The sequence below is a fragment of the Aptenodytes forsteri genome, unplaced genomic scaffold (genome assembly GCF_000699145.1).
Source record: "Aptenodytes forsteri isolate BGI_AS27 unplaced genomic scaffold, ASM69914v1 Scaffold26, whole genome shotgun sequence".
Taxonomy (NCBI): Eukaryota; Metazoa; Chordata; class Aves; order Sphenisciformes; family Spheniscidae; genus Aptenodytes; species Aptenodytes forsteri.
The window spans coordinates 2,377,904-2,400,393 of record NW_008794125.1 but is presented as its reverse complement, the minus strand read 5'-3'; the positions used below and the strand labels follow the sequence as shown (position 1 = coordinate 2,400,393).

Here is a 22,490-nt window from a genome sequence, read left to right as displayed (position 1 = left end):
TCCCAATTACAGGATTCCCAATATAATCACAGCTCACTGTCAAGTACAAATATTAAGTTTCTCTTTTAAGTAAGAAAAGGTTTTGAGACCTGCTAAAAGCATGAGAAATGCTCCTGTGCAATAGTATCTATATGCATGATCAGACTCTATTAGGAAAATTACTACGACAAAGACATTTCCTTCTGACTGAAGTAACCAGGCATTTCAGAACTCCTACACACCAACATTTAACTTGGCAGGTTTTCCTCCCTCTCAACATGCAAGTAATTTTTTACCTGTGTATTAAAAAAAACTAAACTATGAACAGCAGCAGGAAGGTATGCAAAAACAGTCTAAAAACTAGAAAGAAATAATTTCAGTAAGGAAATGGAAGTTTATTTTGTCATTTTAATAAACCTTCTGAAACAACACTAGAAATCTTGCTTTTAATCTGTGGCTTCTAAAAGAACTGGTGGGTCCATTAGGTTCACTTCCAAAACCTTCTTTCAGATACGCTACTTAGAAATAAACCCCATTCCAACAACAAAAAATTGAAGAATTACAAGACGGTAGCCAATATGATTTAGAGTTAGTGACAAAATCCTTAATGTTTGTGTTGTGTTACCACAGTAGATAATGGCACAATTCTACTCTGAAAAGATACCATAAACATTTCTTTTTTGTCAGCTGGATGATAAGCCAAAGCAAGTTAACAGAGACAGGCTTTTTAACCGCCTGAGTCGGAAGCAGAAAGAGGGGAAACCAAGTTGTGGTTTGCCCCCATGAAGGCTGACTGTTTCTTGCAGCATTTATCTTGCAGCACTAGAGCCAAACTGAACCCCGGTACCTGCTTAAGCATAAGCATAGGAGCCAAGTGACTATCGCTTCAAAAGATCTTCAATGACACTGCACAACTGCAAATGAAATTTAACTCACATACTAGAAATAGGAAACAATTTCAGGTGCCAGGAGTAACAGTTGTGGTAAGAAAGCTTTTTAAGTCACCAAATCTCTTTGGTATATCAGAGTAAACTCATCTGTGGAGTACCACTTTTTTTATGGCCATGTTTCAAAACAAAACTGCCTTACAGATATATTAATTTTACTACGAGCCAGTGAGTTTTGCTGTTATGTGTTTCTATATATTTATATTCTTCTTCTGTTTGTATTATTATAAAAGCACATATGTCTCTTCTCAGTAAAAATGCTGTTTTGGTGATAGTTATTCAACAGAGAGCCAAGCAACTATGGTCAAGTCTGTAACATTAAGAGTCCCCTGAAACTGGGAAGCAGCATTATTTGGAATACGATTTGGACTGGCTACTTGCGTTTGCCAGAGGCATGGTCTGCTAGGAGACAGTCAGCTTGGCAGCCTAGTACTGACAACTTAGAGGATGAGAAGCAAATTAACTGCAAGTCATGTTAAAACAATTCAGGCAGATTCAGACAGATTGAGAGTCACCAGAGAAACAAACAGCACCAGCAGTTTGCTAAAACACACAGAACTGCAAAGGAATGAGAACATCTTCAGCTGACTTAATTCACAATCAGCAAGCGTATCTAAATCTGGTACTTAGCAGTATCAACTGGGTAATCTGTTTAAATAAATAGTTTGCTTCATTTTTTCTCATCACAGATTTTCCTTACTACAGATTCCTCAAAACACTGAGTCAAGTAACGTAACTACAGACACAGTTTAAGTCTTGTATCAGAATTCTTGCTTCATTATCTTATTAAATTTACTCAAGATTAATATCCAACACCAAAACACCACTCAAAGAACAACAGGGAGCAAAACTGTGAATGTGCTTGTCAAAAGCACATATGTATTATATATGCAGCCAGCCTAGAAACAACAAATAACAGAATCCAGTTCTTCTATAGCTCAACAATAAAAAAAAAAGACAACTGGTTATTCTCTTGGTAGACATAAAAAATGGCTTTACTGTTTTCTGAAGTTCACTTCTGGTAAGAGTTCCCCCTCCTCTTTAATCTGAAACTTCTCCTACTGCAACACGCACTGCCATGTGGCTATTTTGACTAAAACAAAGTTGAAAACATGCACTATTCAAACAAATTAGGCCAATACAGTTAAGAAAAAACTTTCTCAACTCATACGCCAAAATCCAGCATAATACATCTGGTTTTGCACAGTTAGTGATTATTTTGAACCTGTTAAGATTTTGATGTCAATCCTACTACTGGTACCAACTTCCAGTGAGGCTTAAATACATACATACACAGGTAAGGAAAACTCATCAATTGTAGACAGCACTTGGAAGTCTGTATCTAAACTCATTACTACCAGATCATCTCCTGAAATACTACACTTTGGAAGATCTGCCAGCCAGGTCGGCTTTTCTTTCAGTTTCTCCCTGCCAGGCAGGTTCTACTTTTTATCAATACTAGTATTTTCCTTTAGAGTTTTCAAAATACGTAGAATCAAGTTACTTAAAATCTACAATCTTGAAAAGGCATTTTACAAAAAAACAGTAACATTGCAATCCTCATAACTAGGTACAAAAATAAAAAAAAAAATTTCTCCTGATCTCTTTATATATTCAAACTAAGATCTGACCAATTACATCCTTTTCTGGGGCATACAGAGCCCAATAACATGTTTAATTAAACTGCACCTTTCAGAAAGAAAACTAATCTTGAGGTAGGTTTACTAGTTCTACAGAGAAACACACTTTGAAAGGAACCCCCAGCGAGCTGTAGTTTCACTGCAGTTTAAAAGCAATGGCTTCCGCAGATCATCAGCCACACACAACTCCAGGATTTTTTCCTAAGTTTCTGCTGCTGGGTACCAGCATATCCTTATTTGAGTGATACGGCTCTGAAGTTACTGAAGAAAAAGGTGATTCCTTTTACAGAATCGTAAATTCTCACGATTCCTTTTACAGAATGCCTCCAAGGAGGCATTACACCTTGGAAACACATGAAAAAGAAAACACTCAAGTCCTACACATCTCAGTGAGACTTTACTACTTCTTTGGGGAAAGAGCGAAAGTACCAAGTAGGTGAATCACTGTCCAAAACTCTTAACAGAGTGCAAAAAGGAAATTTGAGAACCATACAAAATAAATGGAAACTTCTCAAAGTTTTCATCTGATTTTCCACAAGCTTTGATAGCAGTATTAGGGCGAGGGAAACGCATCTCAGCAAGAAACTATATAACATCTAATCTACAGAGATGCAACTTCAAGCTCTTGCCAGCCACGCTGAACTATATGAAGGCTGCATCTCCCTCATTTGAAAAAGATGAACTCTCACAGCAACAGGAGAGTATTAGGCACAGAGCAGGCTTGCAATGAAGTGCTCATTTCTATGGAAGCAATAGACCATCTGCTTAGCTCTGCTACTGCTTAACATGTTCGACAACCAACAATCTTAAAAAAAACAACTCTAATTTAAAAAAATTTTCTAGACGGTTTGAACATGTTTTCCGGACTTAGACTTTACAAAAAAACATGGTACAACACAAAAGGACAATTCTGCTACTACTGGAAACTACTGTGACAAGATGATCTGTTCCTCTACCCCCGCCAAGTGATAATTGTTCAAAGAACCCTTCTGTTCTTTTAAGCAGATTTCTTAAAGAACGTCAACCCAGTCAAATGAAACTATCCTTGTAGTGTCGTCCAAGAAAGCAGGGCCATAGTGCCACAGTTACAAGCAAAATAGTTACAGGAAAGGAGTCTGGTAGTGAACGGAGCATAGAATCATAGAGGTTGGAAAAGACCTCTAAGATCACCGAGTCCAACCATCAACCCAACACCACCATGCCCGCTAAACCATGTCCCTAAGCGCCTCATCTACTCGTCTTTTAAATACCTCCAGGGATGGGGACTCCACCACTTCCCTGGGCAGCCTGGTCCAATGTTTCACCACTCTTTCAGTAAAGAAATTTTTCCTCACGTCCAACCTAAACCTCCCCTGGTGCAACTTGAGGCCGTTTCCTCTCGTCCTATCGCTTGTTAGTTGGGAGAAGAGACCGACCCCACCTCACTACAACCTCCTTTCAGGTAGTTGTAGAGAGCGATGAGGTCTCCCCTCAGCCTCCTTTTCTCCAGGCTGAACAACCCCAGTTCCCTCAGCCACTCTCATAAGACTTGTTCTCCAAGCAGAGATATATACAGTAGCATAGAAGAGAGGTTTCCTCAGAGTTTTCCAGAAGATCTCAGATAAGTCAAAATCACAAAGCAGGAGCTCTAAATGATTCTGAATATGCAAATTGCACAGTCACAGCCGATGAAGACTTCAAATCCTTGCTATAGTAAGTTGTTGTATCTTTAATTCACAAAACCTTCTCAGGGACTACTCTACTCCCTATTTCCAAAAATATTCTAGGCTATCAAGAACATGCTATATACTCCCAAGAAAACATGACTGTGACTTTAATATCTATTGTTTAACTTGTACTGACAGGTTGCTTCTTCCAGAGGATCACATGAAATCCTTTGCTCACGTCTCTATAGACTGAGGAAGTATTTTGCTTTAATCTCTCCCTGCCAATGGAGGAACATTTGTCTTGATGCCAGCACCTTATGGCCTTCTGACACTGAGAATCACTTATTTTCCATTCCCTTTTAAATTGGTTAGGGGTAAGGTTTATCCACCGCCTTTGACTTATGCAAGCACATGCATCATGAGCTTGAGTTACCACGCTCATTTCTGGTGTACTTTTCATTCTTTCAAGAGCTGCCTTAAAATGGCAAGTCCAGCTCAAAATTAACAATATTGGCTTATGATGCTCCAGATGAAATCAATCCCAGTTATTTCTGAGAGCAGGTGAAGGGATCAGATTCTGGATTTCTTTTTCTTCTTCTTTTTCTCTTACTAGAAAGAATGCTTATAAAAACATACCACAAGAAAGAAAAACAGAAAAAGCAATGGACTTTCCTTGATTAGTCATTTACTAAAAAGGATTAGAACAAACCATCAAGGAAGCAAGGTCTTGTCCAACAAAACTGGTCCCAAAACATAAAGGGTCACGAGTGCTACACACTGCATATAGACACACTGAATTGAGAAAAACGGGCTTCTGAGCTGTACCTGAACAAGGTTAATCAGTGATGCACATCACTTATTTTAAACATGATAAAATCTTGGTTTAAAAAGTTATTTTAGATTTTTTTCTGCATTTGTATTTCACACCTCTTTCCTTCCCTTAGGATATATTGCTACAGTCACCTCCTAGAGAATTTGCTTCCAGCCTCGATACAGTCCTTCAAGCCTGATGGCAGCTACATTTTAAGCCGTTCAGTCAAGTTAGGCACATTCGCTATTAGGCAGATCAGCTGCCTCACCACTTTTATTGCTGCTCTTCAAATCTTTTAAGCTGTATACATTAAGTGGTAAACATCAGGGAACAGGAGGTAAAAAACCAAACTAACCCACATTCTCCTTCAGCAGAAATTTCAGTTTCAGAAGAACAGACAAACTCACTGAAATGTTTCTTTACTTTTCTTAAAAGCTTTCATCGCAACTGGAGCATCAATAAGAGAAAAAGCTAGCACACAATCACAGTTGATAATCCTATTAGGACAACACACCGGGGGTGGGAAGAGACTGGAAGAGGATGCCAATCCTCAAATGCCTATTAAAGAGAATGGCAAAAATGGAGAACGCTGCTGCTTGTCGGGAGAAAAATCAGGGAGCAAGTAATTTGTTCCAAAATGGAAACACAAAACATTGAGCTTGCTTGCTCTCTTACTAAGAGAAAATTAAGACATAAAGAAAGAAAAACTTAAAAAACCCCACAACAAATAAATAAAACACACAATCCTTTTAAGCTTCATCTTATTCAACATGAGATGAAGCCCTGGAAAACTCCAAATTTCCTATTTTTTTTTCAAGTTGGCCAAGTTTTTAAAATTGTTTTCTCTTACGTGCTAGCACCTTCACAGAAACACCATTTTATCACTTATGGTCTGTCATTAAATAGTCCTACCTTTTCAGTTTCTCCAAACAACTTTGTGTCCAACTTCTGAAAGCACTAATTTTGCTCTAATCTTTTGGAAATGCATCACCAGTGCTGAGCACAGCACTGCATACAAGGACTCCCTAATGATTTGCATAACAGGAACACTTCCACTATTCTTTTGCAACATATTCCTTGTCCAAATTAACTTTTACTTTACTACTTGAACATACGCTGAGAAAGTCCAGGTCGCCTTCCCAAGCTGGTGAATCCCATTTGCAGCTGGCATCAGGCTAAGACTGAAGTCCTTGAAGAATGGAATTTGTCCGAGTGCTGGCCTATTCCTTACCAGGGGTGGGTTCGTTTAAAAGAAGCCAAGACATCACAGAACCTCCCCCACCGGGTTCATACATACTCTGTCAAATGAAGACCTTAAGCAAGTCCCTCTGCTTCGGGGCAATTCTACTTGAGTTAGTTCACATAAAAAAAAATAAATCAGCAGTTTCATCACATAACTGCGTAGTGGCTAGGAAAAATCTACTCCTACAAACTTAGATAACCATAAGTTTATAGAAATAAGCCAGATAATTAGAATTTGTCACTCTTCCCGCAAATTTCAAAGAAAAACAAATGGAAGATAAGCTGAATTTCTTTCTGTGCAGACCAATCCCCTCCACACAGCAAATTTAGCCAATTTGGAGGCTGGAGACAGCTATATCCACTTTCACACGACCTTCACTCAGACCACAAGCATCTCTTCCTCAACCAAAGGGATCTCCTTTGGTGCCGAGAAAATGCTTTTTATATTTTTATTTTCAAAAATTAAAATGAACTACACAGTACTCCACAATGATGTCAGCATTTCTTCAGAGAACATGATTTCTTCTATGTCAGGCAATTTTTTCCATGACTGCTAACACATTAATGAATTAACACTTACATGTTAATAAACTACAATGATAATGACTAGCGATGTATGAATAGACAAAATATCAGAGATTAAATTGTATTTTTCTACATATCAGAACAGGATGGGTTTGCCATCAAAGTTTCAGGAAGGAACTGGACCGAAGCAACACAGACAAGAGATGAGGCACACTGCTATCCAACTGCAAGACAGGAGGAGCAGCAATCGTAACACTTCTCTAAGCTCACACCTGGAAAATGAAGGACTAAAAAGCAATGACTATATCAAGCAGATATAGTCCCAGATACGGGACCAGAGCAGTGCCCCACGACTGCAGATACTTCCAGGTGTATATATTCCCTGCCTCAATCTGCAACGGCCACCGAATTAGACTTCTTTCCCAGACGCTGCCCTTCCCTTTCGCAGAGTTTGCATTAGCTTGGCAAGCCATGTGAAATTTAACGTTTTCAGATGAGTTCCTCTATATTTGAAACACATTCACTGCACAGCTGTGGACAGTGGTCCTTGACAAGAGGACCAATTGCTACACCTCTCCCTTCAATCTACAAATACTTCTCTAATAGTTTTTTTTGCAGGATTACACTACTCTCTTCTAATTCACCCTGCTTAAGATACTATCCAACTTTTAACTTCAAGGATGTGTTTTTCAACAAGTGCTTTCATTTCTGATTACATGAGAAATACTTTTTCAATTATCTTGCTTTCATGATATCACCGGTGACTGAAACGGATAACTACAGACTCAAGAAAGTGCATTCTTCAGTTCTGTTCCAGAAAAGAAAATACATTTGCTAAACACCTGTATGGAGAAAAAACAAGTGCAGTAACTAGAATATATTAAATTACATGTACATACTTTAGTCATTGCTCCTGTCTGTGCTGTGTTCAGTCCGGTGTGACCAGCCATCTGTGGAGATACTTGGGTTAAAGTCTCTGCCAGCACACTGCCTGCATTCCCCTGCATGGCAGGGGCAGAATATTGCATTCCTGCTCCCCTTCCTCTTCCAGCTGCCCCAAGAGATCCATTCATTACCTGCCCTTGTCCTTGCTGAGGCTGATTCATTAAACTGTGACCAGAATTACTGTTGAGAAGGCTCTGGTGTGTCTGACTGAAATTAGTATTCATACATATCCCAGGTCCAGTCTGTGATGTTGCAGGGCTGCTCGTCACCATCCCCACTTGTTTTTGTGCTTGAGAGTTCAGAGTTTGTGATGCAGGTGTGGTAGGTCCAGAGGTGCTGGCTGCTTGCTTTGCCAGGCCTGAAGCAGAAGAGTCTCCCTGGTTTAAAGGGCTCTTACCCATAGCACCCAGATTACCAATATTAGCACTGTTCGGCTGCCCTTGAACTTGACTACCAACTCCCTGCTGGACAGGGCTATTTGAGTTCACATTTCCAATTCCTGGGTTTAAGGAAGAGCCACTGCCTCCCCTTAGAAGTTCGGAAAGTTGTTTGTGTTTGGAAGCTGCATCTGGAACAAGGTTCCCACTGCTGTTTAAAAGGCCCAACTCGCCATTGGGGATCAGCTCATCAGGAAGATCATTTTCCAAGTCAAACAAAGATCCAAAATCTACAAGTTAAAACAGAAACACAGGTGAGAAAAACATGACAGACAAGTGACTAAAATATTCATCTATACTGCTTTGTACTAGTCGTAAACAATGACATGCATTAAGGTACATCTATACCCAAGACTCAATATTGCCAGAAAGCGAGCGAGGGTCCCCATGACACGAACTCCAGTCTTTCAGAAAGCACAGTCACTGACACACGCTGTGCACATACAACCATACAGGGTAGAGCACTGGCCAGTAAGTAGTTTTTTCACAAGACTTTCGACAAAACATTGTACCAAGCTTAAGAAATGAAGGTGGCACAAATACAATGATCTAATCTAATTCCTAAATCTCTCTTCTTTTGGCTAAAAGAAGGCGGTAGAAATATCAAGAATTTTTTTTTTCTCTATTGATTTACTCTCCCAAAAGAGCGATTATATCACCTTCTCCAACCTCCTATGTAATCCCAGGCCACTGCATTTCACCCAGTAATCCTACCTCAACTTTGTAATTTATGTTTGCGTATGGCCAAAGAACATCTTCCAGCTAGGCTTTGAAGCTTGATCAAAAGACAACAACTAAAGCTGTAAAAGTACTTAAAGGGGGCTTATAAAAAAGATGACAGCAAACTTTTTAGCAGGGCCTGTTGCAACAGGACAAGGGGGAATGTTTTTTAAACTAAAGGGGGGTAGATTTAGACTCGATGTTAAGGAAGAAATTTTTTTATGCTGAGGGTGGTGAAGCACCGGCACAGGTTGCCCAGAGAGGTGGTGGATGCCCCATCCCTGGAAACATTAAAGGTCAGGTTGGACGGGGCTCTGAGCAACCTCATCTAGTTGAAGATGTCCCTGCCCACAGCAGGGGGGTTGGACTAGATGACCTTGAAAGGTCCCTTCCAATCCAAACTATTCTATGATTCTAACTACTTCTTCAGTAGTTTGATCCCAGTCTCACATATAAGTGTGTTCAGTATCAGTTTCTAGTCATTGATTTGTATCATGATCCACTACCTCAGAAGATCCTGAAAGGAACTCAGCATTTTCTCCTCGTAATGCCTCTTGAATCAAGTCACTTCTCGATCCCTGAACAGCTCAAGTAATTCAAATTGCTCTGTAAGTACCCAGCCCTCATTTATCATGCCCAATATTGACAGAGGTAATCCACACACTCTCCAGATGAGCAAAATAAATCAATCAAATCTTCATTAAGCCACTTGAAGGAAGTGCTCTGCCTGACTGTAACATCCAAACCGATAAAAAGTGGTGGGGTTTTTTGTTTTGTTTTTTAAAAAGGAGGAGCTCGGGTTCACTAAAATGTTTTATTGCACATCATAAGCGATGTCTGTGTAACAATGTTATTTTGGTATGTAATTAAAACCAGAAAGTTACTTGACTGTATATAGGTACTCCCATGTGAAAATAAAAGTTCTATTTGAAGACCTAAGGACAAGTGCATACAGCAATATTAATAAACATGTAAGCAGACTAGACTCAATTCATCAGAGCAGCTGTTCAAACATGCAGCACATCTCAGAAAAGTTTTCCAGCGCAAGAATGTGATCTAAGACAACCATTTTTTACTGTAACGTAACAGAAATGTGTGAAAATGTTATTTTGCCCCCCCAAAGCCAGCCCTGAAAAACCCTAGTCCTCTTACAGTGAGCAACAGACAAATCACATTTTTTCCAGGTAAGAGCAAGCAAAAGTTCTTTTCTAAGAAGGGCATCCCAAAAGCTTCATTATTTTAAAGTTTAATTCACTCTTCAACCACAAAAAGTTGGTGCAAGACTCAGGTTGCAAAAGTGGTACAAGATCGTTCAGCAAGTGACAGCCTGGACCACACTAACTGTGTTGAAAAGAAACAACAAAAACCAAACACCACGTAACCTGTAACACAAAGCTAGGAGGCATTACCAACACAGCTCAATACATTTAAATACAACGCATTTCATCAGCATTCGAACTTTCAATTCAACCTAACTGAAGAAAAATTAATACAAATTTTCAGATGTGTTGCAATGACCAGTGAATTACATAAACAGTCATAGTAAATATACACAAAAATGTTAGATTCTGCCTGTTTTGAGGCGCTCACAGCAGCATGTCCTTTAGGGGCCTACATCTTGCCATCGTTACCTACTGAACTCAATAAGCTCTGAAGAATCCTTCCAGGCTTGCACGACGTTGGCCGTGACAAAATACACCACAGTTCAGGAAGAGACCTCCTATTCCCTTTCAAGCAGGGAAGTAACAAACTAATGTTTTCGTTAGCTAGGTTCATTAAAGTATTTGTAATTTCTCTCTTACTTGCTGCCTTTCCCTTCAGTTGTTTAGTTCACCTTTTCGGCTTGTCTTTTACAGAAATTCCTGGTGTACCTTCAACTACATTCCTTTTGGCAATCGCTTCATCTCTCCTCCTCTTTCCCACACAACCACTTGACACTCGCTATGCTGCGATTCGTGTCTCTTCCTATATATTTTGGTTCTACTTTCCTTCTTCCAAGATTTCACTATTTTTAACCTTCCATCCATCTCTAACCTCCCCTCTGATGAAAACCCCATCGCCCGTTTTCGGCACCAAGCCCCGTTTGGCCAGAAGCGAGTCCCCAGTGCTCGGGTCCCCGCAGCGCAGCCCCTCTCCCCGCGTGCCAGCAGGCTCTGCCACAGACGGCGGCGGCTGCAGCCTGGAGCGCAACCAAAGCCATCTGCCTGCGTGTCACGAAGGGTGGTGACACAGCCCATGGCTGAAGCTTCGCCTTTGTTAAACTGCTCTCGTCAACCCCGGCTTGCTGGGAAGTTCAAGGTTACAGCGCTTGTTCAGACAACTTTTGTAAATCCCACAAACGGTGCTTCTCCCAGCTTCTGCACTCAAATTGTTAATATTTCATGAACAAAAGATACATATCGGGGGGTGTGTGCATGTGCACACACGGGGCCGGGGCAGAGGAAAACTGACAAAATGTGGAGGGAGAAGATGTTAATGTGGCTTAAAAAAAAAGAAGAGGTTTTTTTTCTAGTTGTATTTCAAAAATGGGATGTTGGATTATAACTGCTCAAATTTTTTTTGTTTGGCTGGCTGGACTCTTAACAGTCTTGCCAGAGCCAAGGACTGGAAATGTTTTTGCAGTTTATGAAAAGAGTGAAGAAAGCGTTTGGGAATACTGCCTCTTAAAACCTAAAATAATCTACCACTCTTAAGCTCCTGTAAGAAGGCTAGACGTTAAGGTTAGGCATGGAAAGTTTACAGCTCTGCCAGCAGGAAAATAAAAAGCAGGTAAACAGCTTAGCACAGCGGCTGTGTAAAAATTCACTGAGCATTCAAATGTTCAGGCAATGATTAATCTTCCTGCTTTTATATTTTAATCAGTCATGTACATTAAAAACATCAACACAAGGCACATTTTACAACAGTTATAAAATACAACATGCTCTACTTGAGCATGTCTGCAACAAATCCATAAAGATAAGAGATTGTCTTGGCAGTTATAAAAATAATAAATATATTTATACACATATGAAAATCTGCCATAAAACGAATGCGGCCCATTTCTACTAGTAGCAAAATGAAAAGTAACCTCAGTCCCCTCATCTTCATGAGAAGAACATAACTGATCCCATTCCCAATGCTTCAACTATTTCTCAAAGTCAATGGCAGCTACCAAGAGTCTAAAAAAAAAAAAAAATCAACAGATGCCTTTGCCCTTACATACAGTTATCTGAAGCAATGCTCAAAAAATACCTACACTGACGAGTCCCACTCCAACTACCGAGCTTTGTACCTGCTCCGTCTCTCAAACCTGCTGCTTACCTAGCATGCAACAGAACAGAAAAAGGGGGTTTATTTTAAAAGAGGATAGATTCCCGTACCTAATAAGGCACATATGTCTGATTTCAGTGCTCAGGAAGCAGTAGAGCTGACTAAGGCTGTGGAGCCCACCTCGTAGCGTCCGTCTCTCACACAGCACTTCCGATCCTAAACCTCACACCTTCCATTATCTCTGTTACATAAAACCAAACGGCCTCTTAACAGAAGAGAGCCAAAAACCAGAGATAACACGTCTTTCAGAAGGTTTGGAGAAGCACTGGCAACTACAACACCCCCACTCTTTCCAAAGGGGTCCTTTTCTAATTTGAGAATTTTGCGTCCTTTGAGCAGCTATTTTCACACACAGAAGATAACCACACTTGAGACACACTCTCTCCTAATTTCAGTTTTATGAGCTTAAGTGTCACAGTTTTCTGCCTTCCTGGACGACAATTTCAGCAACCAGAATAAGAAAAAAGATGTTCTGTTTCCTTCCAAGCCTTCTCAGAAGAAAAAAAAAACTGTGCTGCGTTCTCAGGTAGAACATTTTCATCTGTATGACTACTTGCAACTGTTATCAGGAGATTCTTTCTTAATATACATATTCAATCAACTAACTTGTTTCAGTGTCACCATTTTTTTCCCTTTAGCTCAGCCCGGAGAGGTGACAAACATTCTAAGGTATTTCTTTACGTAATTTATTATCTCAAACGTATCACACAGCAAGCAGGCAAAGAACTATCAAATTCCGTTTCATTTTTTAACAGCATAATCTCCACTTGAAATGTGACTGGGAATTTTCCTGTCCCAAACTTTGACTGCCCATCCACGGAGCAGACACTGAAGTCACGCTGCAGTCCCAGTACACAAGCAGTATTTTATTTTCACCGTGCCTTTCTTTCATGCCAACATAGCTGTTACATTTCAGTGAGCCCAATTTTGTTTTGTAAGGCTTCTTTCAATCACGCCAGACCCCAGCAGACAAAGCCTCAACAGTTCAGAGCTCCAACCATTCCCTAAAATCCAGTGTCAGGTAACTCAACTCAACAGCCATACTGTTTGGTGCAGTCAGCAATTACCACATCCATCCCAACCTCCTTTCGAGGTTTGAGGATTCTATAATTTATTGTTTCATAAAAGACAATTAGCACATTTAATGTTTTAGAGCAATTAAACAATGCATTCATAGAAAAAAATAAAATTTCCAGTAAGGAAACTTTACATTAGCGTCTTAACCTAACAAGACACACAGAAAGATTGCAAACTGACATGCACCTGACCTTGACTTTCAGAAAAGGAGCATCACTTTTTCAGAACATGATGTTTAACAACCAGGTTGAGAAACACAGCGATGAAGGACCTGGCTGGGCCAAGGAGACCCTAAAGGCTGGGTGGAGGAGGGTGAGGGGGAAATGAGAGATCCAATAGCAGGCATCCGGACGAGCCCCAACAAGTTACAGTTTGCATAATAAGAGATTTGGATATTTAACTAAATTTCTTTCTGCCTGATCTTTTGAACTACTTGCATTTGGGATGAGAAAGAAATATAGTCTGGTTTGCTCGTTCCTAAGTGAGTGGACTGGTCAAAATTCAACTATATCAATACACAGAAACGAGCCTCCCCATTAGGCATTCTAGGTACTTGCCTCTAGGAAACTCATTAGAATAATTATCACAGTGCTGTCTTGCTTACAGACTCACAGTCACTCAGGTTGGAAGGTACATCAGGAGGTCTGTAGCCGAGCCCCTCAGCCTCTTCTCAAAGGGCAAGTGCTCCAGCCCCCCTGACCTCCTTGGTAGCCCTTCACTAAATTCACTCCAGCTCCTCCATGATCTTCCCAGTGATGGAAGGGAGGCTGACCCGTCTGTAGTTGCCTGTATTGTCCTTTTAGCCTTTCTTGAAAATGGGTGTAACACTTGCCTTCTCTTGCTTTCCTGTGGCTGGGATTTTAGGGATAGAGAGATTGAGAAGGAGGCATTCACTCTACCACACTGCCTTTGCAACTTGTCTTCTAGCAAAGCATGATTCTCTGTAAGATGAATACCATTCAGGGTATAGACATGCAACTAAGCAGCGACACAGTTCCTAAAACCAATCAAATTAGATCCATTTTGTGCATCCCAAGAACCAAAAGAGACACTATCAGCTTAGAATCTACTTAATCTTAAGTTAAAGCAGCTTCAAGCTCCTAAAATCTCCCCCAATCCATTTTTGTAAGACTTCAGCAACTAAGTGACTTTTCAAAACTGAAGCTCATTACACAGAGCAAACAAATCAAGAAGCTAATGAAAAAGAAATCAGTTCTCTTCTAACCTCTACTGCAATACTACCAGTATTATTAATTCAGTTTTAAAAACGCTCCCGACACCAGCCCAAACACCAGACATACAAGTCAGGACGGGGAAAACGCACGTATCTATATCCCCTGTACCACAACTAATGTGTGTGATGATAACTACCTGATACAGGAAAGACCAACTGTTCTGCCCCTGGCTTCTTTCTCACCTCCCTGAAAAGAGAACGGTATAAACTGAGATCTTTCCCTGATTACACCGAGTTTAGTTGCTAGCCTCTCTTTCTGCTTGCGCACTGTGTATCGCAATGTCATAACCTCAAGTTTCTCTCTACTGTACTTATCCAAATTGTCTCCGCCACCTCTCTTTTGCTGTGCTCATAATGAAAATACAATCTGTGTTGAAGGTCCAGAAAAACCCAAGATACTGGCTTCTTTCAGGAATAATCCCTGTTTTCAGATCTACTTCTACTACCCTTCCATTAAAAAAAAAAAAAAAATAAAAAAAAAATCACAGATTACTTGAATGTTCCACTATTAAAAACAAAGTAGTATATAAGGGCACATTAAATGTGCCTGGTACCGAAGTTAATATACAGAAACAAATATGAAAAATGCATTCAGATAAGAAGCTAGTCTTTTACCTCCTCCCAGATGCCAGAGGGAAATAAAACCAAAATAATCCCCAAAACGTGTGGCAGAAGCAGCCCAACAAGAGTGCTCACTCTGGTCTGTTCTTGGAAGCATCAGATGGCAAATGATGGATTGGCTTTGCTTTCCTCTGGTCCTACAGAGCCTCTCCATAACCATTCTTCCTCTTAATTGTTTCCCAAGGTGTCTGCGCTATTTTGACACTATTGCTGTGTCTGCTCTTGCGAGCAACTTTAAATCCTACCCAGTAGCATCAACAACACGGACATGACTATTGTCACATTGCATGTGGCAATCAGACTACACACACTTACTGACCAAAAGGCTTCAGTAATTTTCTTTGCCGTAAGAGCAGCAATCTGGACAGAAGGAAGAGGACGCAAGCGATCTGCCTATAGGCTGGGAGACCACCACACTGGTAAACATCAGCTTCTCATTCACAAGATCATCCTGATGAAGACTAAGTATTTTAGGGTTCTTGGAGCACATTAACAGAAGCGAGATCTCCTCCTCATCCTATCACAAATGCACACATCTTTTCTGTTGCCCTATTTTAACAGCTGACAAAACATTTAAGTTTGGGATGATCCTTTAAAGAGGAATCATCTGAGAATCTGGTAATTAATAGTAGGCACTTGCTTAAGGCAGCATGAAATGCACAGTCTGTACCAAAACAGAGCGTTTGCATGCAAATGCCTTCAGTTGGCTCACACAACTGACAGATCCACTGCTTCACGTTAAGGCTGTGCCACCCTCACTGCACATCTGGAAAAAAAATCAGCAGATAACGTACAAAGACGTGAATTATCTTGACAAACAAACTTTAACTGTGACATTCTCTGGCCACAGACTTCTTATGAAATACATAGGTCAACACAAGGCATTTCAGATTTTAAATTGTTCAGTCCTCCATCCTCCCCACAATGACTGACAGCATCGGTGGTGAGACCTCCATGCTCAGTATTGCCTTCTAGCCCAGGCTGCTTCAAACACTCCCTTCAGCTACACAAGTCCTTCTCTGAAAGTTCCCACCTTTATGCACCTTCTGTAACAGAAGCACAGAACAGGCCTATTCTGCGAAGACTAAAGTAGCAATGAGTAATATGTACTTGAAGTAGTATTATGAAACAAACAAAAAAAGCGTTACTCAAGATTACTAGGAAACAGGCAAGTTTTGTGTCTCCTTTATGATGTGTAACAGCTGCAAAAAGTGTATTTCCGTTCTCTTTGTTTTAATGCCACTTTTTCCTCCCTATTTCTGATACCAAATTATAAGTGAAGGGTCGTTTGCTTGGCAACTCAAATTCAGCTGTGCAAGAACATACAACACAAAATAAGCCAAACGCGCATAAGGAAGCAACAGCAGACATGCGCTTAAAACTAATGATTTTTATATATTTCACTCTAAAAAAGCCTCCAACCGTAACTGACTGAATACAGAAAAACCAATGCCCTCACAAATCTATTTTACTTTAAAGTATTAATTTCAGTGAGATGAGGCTTTTCTGAAACACTCTCATTAATACTTTCCTTAAAGGAGTTTATGAACCGTAGGACAAAACTTCACAGCTACTACAAAACAGGTTTACATTCAGTTCTTACTGAATTCAAGTCTCTTGGTAATTTCCACGTTTCTTTGCTCCATTAGATGAAACTACACAGGAGATGACACAGGAGCTATGTCATCAACAACACCCACTAAAACAGCTATCAAAGAACCAGCAGTGGTAAAGTTGGGCAGAGCGAGAGAGAAGCTCGTGCTCTTCAGGTGTGACACACACGGACAGGGGTTGGAATCTAATATTCCATTTTCCTTCTTAGTGTGCAACAGAAAGCAGCTATCTCCAATGTCTGCCTCAGAGGTGTCCAACAGCAGCGATGAAATAATGTCTACCTGTGGGACTGGGAGGCACATCACCTAGAAAGAGCAACTCCTTTTGACAATGCCGTCTTCCTGAGGAATTTCCCACAGCATTAAAGATGACCCTCAGAGAAGTAGGAGATTACTTTACAGGCATATATATGTATAAATAAAAATATATACATGCACACACAAAGTTATTGCAAATCAAAGATACTGTATTTATTCAACGCTCCAAATAAGATCCTTATTTCTCAATGGTGGTGAATAAGAAAAGAGGAATGGCAAGATGAAGTGAAGCTTTTGAAGAGTAGATGTTAAGAGATTTAGACTGAGTTATGATTGCGAATTACCAGTGACAATAGAAGTTTCAGTTTTCTTTTGATTCACACTATGGTTCTGCAGAATACTTGATAGTATTTGTTAAGACATCTCTATTAAAGAGAGTTTTCCAAATAAAAGATTTAGGTTCTCTATCTTAGACATCTGAGAAGACAGATGGAAAACATAACATATGTTAAAAGGAAGATTTACAAAGCAAAAATTCTTGAAAGTGTAAACCAAATTAGGATGAAAGTGTCAGATTTCTAAGCTATCCCACATGCTTTTTCGTTGTATAAGAACAAACCCCAGAATTTTTCAAATCCTGTTTTTCAACTACCCCTTCCACCCCCATTTCACATTAACCTGCAGTATTTTGCTAAGAGAGTGAGATTTTTGTTTGTGTTCTTCTCTATTAGCAGGTAACAACAGAGATCAAAATCTCTAATAAAAATAAACACCAAAAATAGGTGGATTTTTTTTTAACTTGAAGTTGCAGATATGATAACGAAACACAGCATCTCGCTGTAGAAATAATTAATGGCACTGGACTATGACTCCAAGGAACGTTCAGCCAGAACAGAAAGTGAATAATTTGCAACAGAAAACTGGGAATCATTTCACAAGCTATCGAGAGATCTCTGGGGTACAACAAAGACTGACCCCCCGAGCACAGCCTTTATTCCTGCCTGCTGTTGGCAGGGCTTCTCCAGGAGCTCTATGCCACAGCACAAGACAGCATTTACCACGTTAATTTTAAGTTGCGGGGGGGAGAAATCAATTTGATAAACTCCCAAGTACATATGCAATTATCACTCCAAGTATGAATTTAAAAAGAGGAAGGGGCCCGATTGTAGGGCTGCGGACTGGCACATAAAATCAGGTTGGCAGATCATCTGCTCACACAGATGTTAGTGTCAAACTCCTTGGAAAAATCTATAAAAAACCCCAAACAATGAGAAAGTATACAATAACCTGCTATCAGCAATGCTTCATGAATTGGTAAGAATGAGCTGCGCCAGACTCTCAATAAAGTAGCCATTGTCTAATCTTACAAATCTCCTGTCCCAGATTACAACTGCAGGCATAAAGTTATGCAGGTCAGTCACTTCAGGTGCAAAAAAAAAAATTCAGCTTGTATCAAACTTAACACAGATCAAAGTAAACATCTTTGCTTGGCATCATCATCTCCCATCCACCACCCCCATCATCACACGTATATGGTAAGTCTTAAGAAACAACATAGCCATGAAATACCACACCTCATTTTTTTCCCATCCCAGCTAGTTGGGGTGCCAGTACGACAAAACAAAGGACATTCCTGTGAAATAATTACAACTACATGCACTTCTTCACCTACATCTTTTCAGAAGAAGCATTTCTTCCCCCGATTTTCTGCTTATAAATCCAAGTCTGTTCACTTAATGGAATTATCCTTTTTTCTTATTCCAGGGAGAGATGGAGAAAGCATGTGTATAAAAGCGATTTTTACTGTCACAGCGCACAAATGGCACTCCCGTTTTGCTCATATCATGTAAAACAAGAGCAGACTGATTAAACAGGCTTCCATGAAACTTTTCAACTACGCAGGAATGAACCCTTCTAAAACATACATACTAATGCTTCCAGGCGCACAAACAAAATCTGGTTTTGGATCACCGAGACGTCAGTCCATTTGAAGTCTCAGCTAAGTATGTGAACACAAGCTTAGAAAGCCTCGCTGTCTCTCCTTAAGCTACTTTGTTTTAAAGATAGTCCACCTCTTTTAAAACTAAAAACTAAATCCACTGAAATGCAACTATCCGGCTTTTGGCAGGAGAGTAAGATCAAATCAGGCTGCGTATCGACACAAACTCCCTTCTGCGAAGTTCTGTAGCTCGCTGAGAGTTAGCCAGAGGTGTACTTATCTCGGCATGTACAAAGGCACGTGCGACAAGACCGGTCTTTCCCCAGTTTTAAAATACGGGCACTGCAATGCTACTGGGCCATAAAGAGCATGTGAATTACTGGAGATCTCAGCCTGCAGCTTTTGCAGCAGCAGCCATACTGCTTAATCTGTTTATGATCTGAAGTTGTGGAAGAAAAAAAAACAAAAACCACACACACAAGAAACTATGAGGTGAAAATCCAGCTCTAATGGACTTTCGAAGCCGCTCATCTCACCTTCTTTCCAACTTCACCTACTTTAGGAATTCATTAACTCATAACGCTGTTAAGGACACCCTCTGCTTTGGCCCAAATTATAGTTTGTCATTTCTGGAACTAGCATAGCTCTACAACAGCAGAAGGCTGCAGGGTACGTAACAAATGCAGATAGAGGCATTACTTGCAACGCAACACAGACCAACAGCAAGCCACCGGCAGAACCACGGTGAAGGGGCACCTGAAGAACGCCAGCTTTGCTGCTGCTCCATTCAAGCATGTTTTTCACAACCTGTGTGCAGAGTTCAGACCAAGACCAGCTCAAGAACGCTGCCAGCTCACTGTATATTCTGCCGAAGGACCAATGCCAGCAATGTACAAAGTAATCACGACACGCAACGTTAAAATAATACGCTGCCATAACCAAAGTTACTGTAATACTACTTTTCGTATGAGTCCCTTGTTTATTCTGCAGCACGCCAGATGAGAATGCCTCGTAACAGTTACGGAAGAGACAAATGCTTAGGTATGAAAAATACCGTATACCTAATAAAGCAGTAAGTACACAAAAGCACTACTCCTACCTGGCTAGACAAGGAAAAATCTTTCCTATGCATATTTTACTATAGGAGTCAGCTTGTTCAATACGGCACAGCAACGGCAAGCTAAGTTCACAGCCACAAGTCTTAACCTTCCTCATTAATAGGAAGAGCAATGGGGCAACTGCAAAATGGGACCATCGTGAAACGTAACGATGGTCACAGTATACGTTTCTGCTATCCTTTCATCTCTCCTCCCTTCTCTGAGACCACACATTTGATTTAGCCGCTTAAGTTTAACAGGAAAGGTTGTATTTTCAGAATGTAAGTAGACCAATTTCAATTGCACAAACTTTGCTCCGGTAAGCTGAGGAGCTATTTTTATCAGAAAGGTTAAAAGGCAGCTAAAATTTACCCTGACAAAAAGGAGTTGCTTAACATCACCGCATCAAAGCATGAAGTGAAATATAAACAAGGATGAGCAGTTGCTTTCTGCCGAATGTTCAGGCCTGCCACCAGACCCTTCGCCGTCACACCGCTACGTTCAGTTACAAGCACTTGCAGGCTCGGAGCCTGACTGTTCAGCAACAGAACTGCACAGCCGGGCCTAACGCAACGTCTTTTACAGCACGTCCCAATCACGCAAGCTGCAGCACCAAACAGCGCGGGTTTAAGACTGCAATTACAATTCAGTTATCCAATACACAACTTACTGCTCGTTCAGGGCGCCAGCCTCAAACCCACCTACCCAAGCACCTCTGGTCACAAAGGCGACTTTCCAGGTCGCAACATAACTTTTTCATTTAAGCCTCAGTGCAAGAAAGCGGCCTGTTTTAGGTTCAGGAGCAGGTATTTGATAGCAATCACTGCTCAAACTATTTATATTGCCTGCTACAATGCATAGAAACGTTCAGCAATCTTTCAACGAGCAGCATTAGCTGCTGGCAACAAACCTAAAGTGATTTTTTTTGAAAAGTGCACAACCATCACCTGCACTCTCAAGCAGAGAGGTATTTTTGCCTGAAGAACACCGGGATGATGACAGAACGCTACGGACACACTCCTACTTGTTCAAAATACAACCTGGGGTTTACCGTCCCCGGTGACCAAAGGCCCCCTCAGCCGTGCAGAACTTTATGCAGATGCTGGAGTTCACGTATCTAGCACTGCACAGAGCTCACCGAGACGCATTAGAACTTGCCGAACAGGACGTAATTATGACTGAAGCATTCCAGAACAGACCAAGTGAACTTCAAAAAAGAAAAAAGAAAAAAAAAAAAAGACACCGCTTCAAACATCTTTCACTGGCTACCAGCAGAGTCTAAAATATCTAGCTGAAGAATTAAAGAGAAATTGTGCTTTCCCTGAGTTACTGTGGTGCATTTTGTAGCAACTTGCATATCAGCCTTCCATATGATATTCCGTCGCTTCCACGAAAGGGATTAACGTAGTTCAATCACAAGACCTCACCTAGATATTCTCTGCCAATTCTTACCCTCAATACGGTTTCTTTTTGGCACGTTTCATTTATTTGGAGGCTGAGAAGAAAAAGATGCCATAAAAAAAACCCAACCAAAAGGACTGAAGTATCTATAAGCTATTGCCAAATGCAGATTAAGCAAACTGAAAAAACCCACAGAATTTATCAGCTCAATTATAATAATAATTTTTTCAGTCTATAAAAACACAGCAGGCATAGCAAGATTAACTTATCGCTGTCCCTTCAACAAGATTCATTAATCTCTGAAAACACAAATGCAAGTCCAACACGCTTCTTGTCCCTATAAAACCACTGTTTCACTGATTAAAACAGTTGGAACATTGAAAGACATCCTTACGCGCACACATGCTCTTATGCACACACGTGCGTATTTACAACAGGCACGCGCTTGCTGGAAATGAGAAATTTTGATGTGTTTTATTACCTACAAACCCATCACGATTAAGAAAAAGCATGCCAAAGGCGCTACGCGACATACAGAAAAGTGGTAGCAACTGCCAGCCTGCCTGGGCATTTCATCACGCAAGCAACCCTGCAACTTAAATTATTATCTGCAAATTATTCCTTTTTTTAAGGAAAAATGCTCGGAACAGGTTGAGCCGAGCGCCTTAAACCGGGGTCACAGGCGGGAGGATAAAAAAAGCAAAATATTAATACGCTATCAGGGAGTTTTTATTCCGTAGCGTGCCGCACGCAGGGGCACAGTGGAAGAGGCTGCCTGCACAGGGCTTTTAGTTGTGGGCGACATGTGGGTTTTAAGGAGCAGAGATAGGAACCGAGGATAAAAAAAGCAAAATATTAATACGCTATCAGGGAGTTTTTATTCCGTAGCGTGCCGCACGCAGGGGCACAGTGGAAGAGGCTGCCTGCACAGGGCTTTTAGTTGTGGGCGACATGTGGGTTTTAAGGAGCAGAGATAGGAACCCCGACCACCCCCTGCAGAAGCAGGGGTGGGCGGCGTTTTCTGCCGGCTGGGGTTTCCTCCTTCC

At 40.7% G+C, this 22,490-nt stretch overlaps 1 protein-coding gene across 1 annotated transcript in view; it reads right to left on the bottom strand.

The window, feature by feature from the left end:
- Positions 1-22,490, bottom strand: part of CREBBP (CREB binding protein) — a 100,493-nt gene that overhangs the window by 74,555 nt on the left and 3,448 nt on the right. Inside the window, exon 2 of the mRNA XM_009277507.2 lies at positions 7,690-8,402. Coding sequence (XP_009275782.2) covers positions 7,690-8,402 — 713 coding nt within the window. The remainder of the gene's footprint in view (positions 1-7,689; positions 8,403-22,490) is intronic.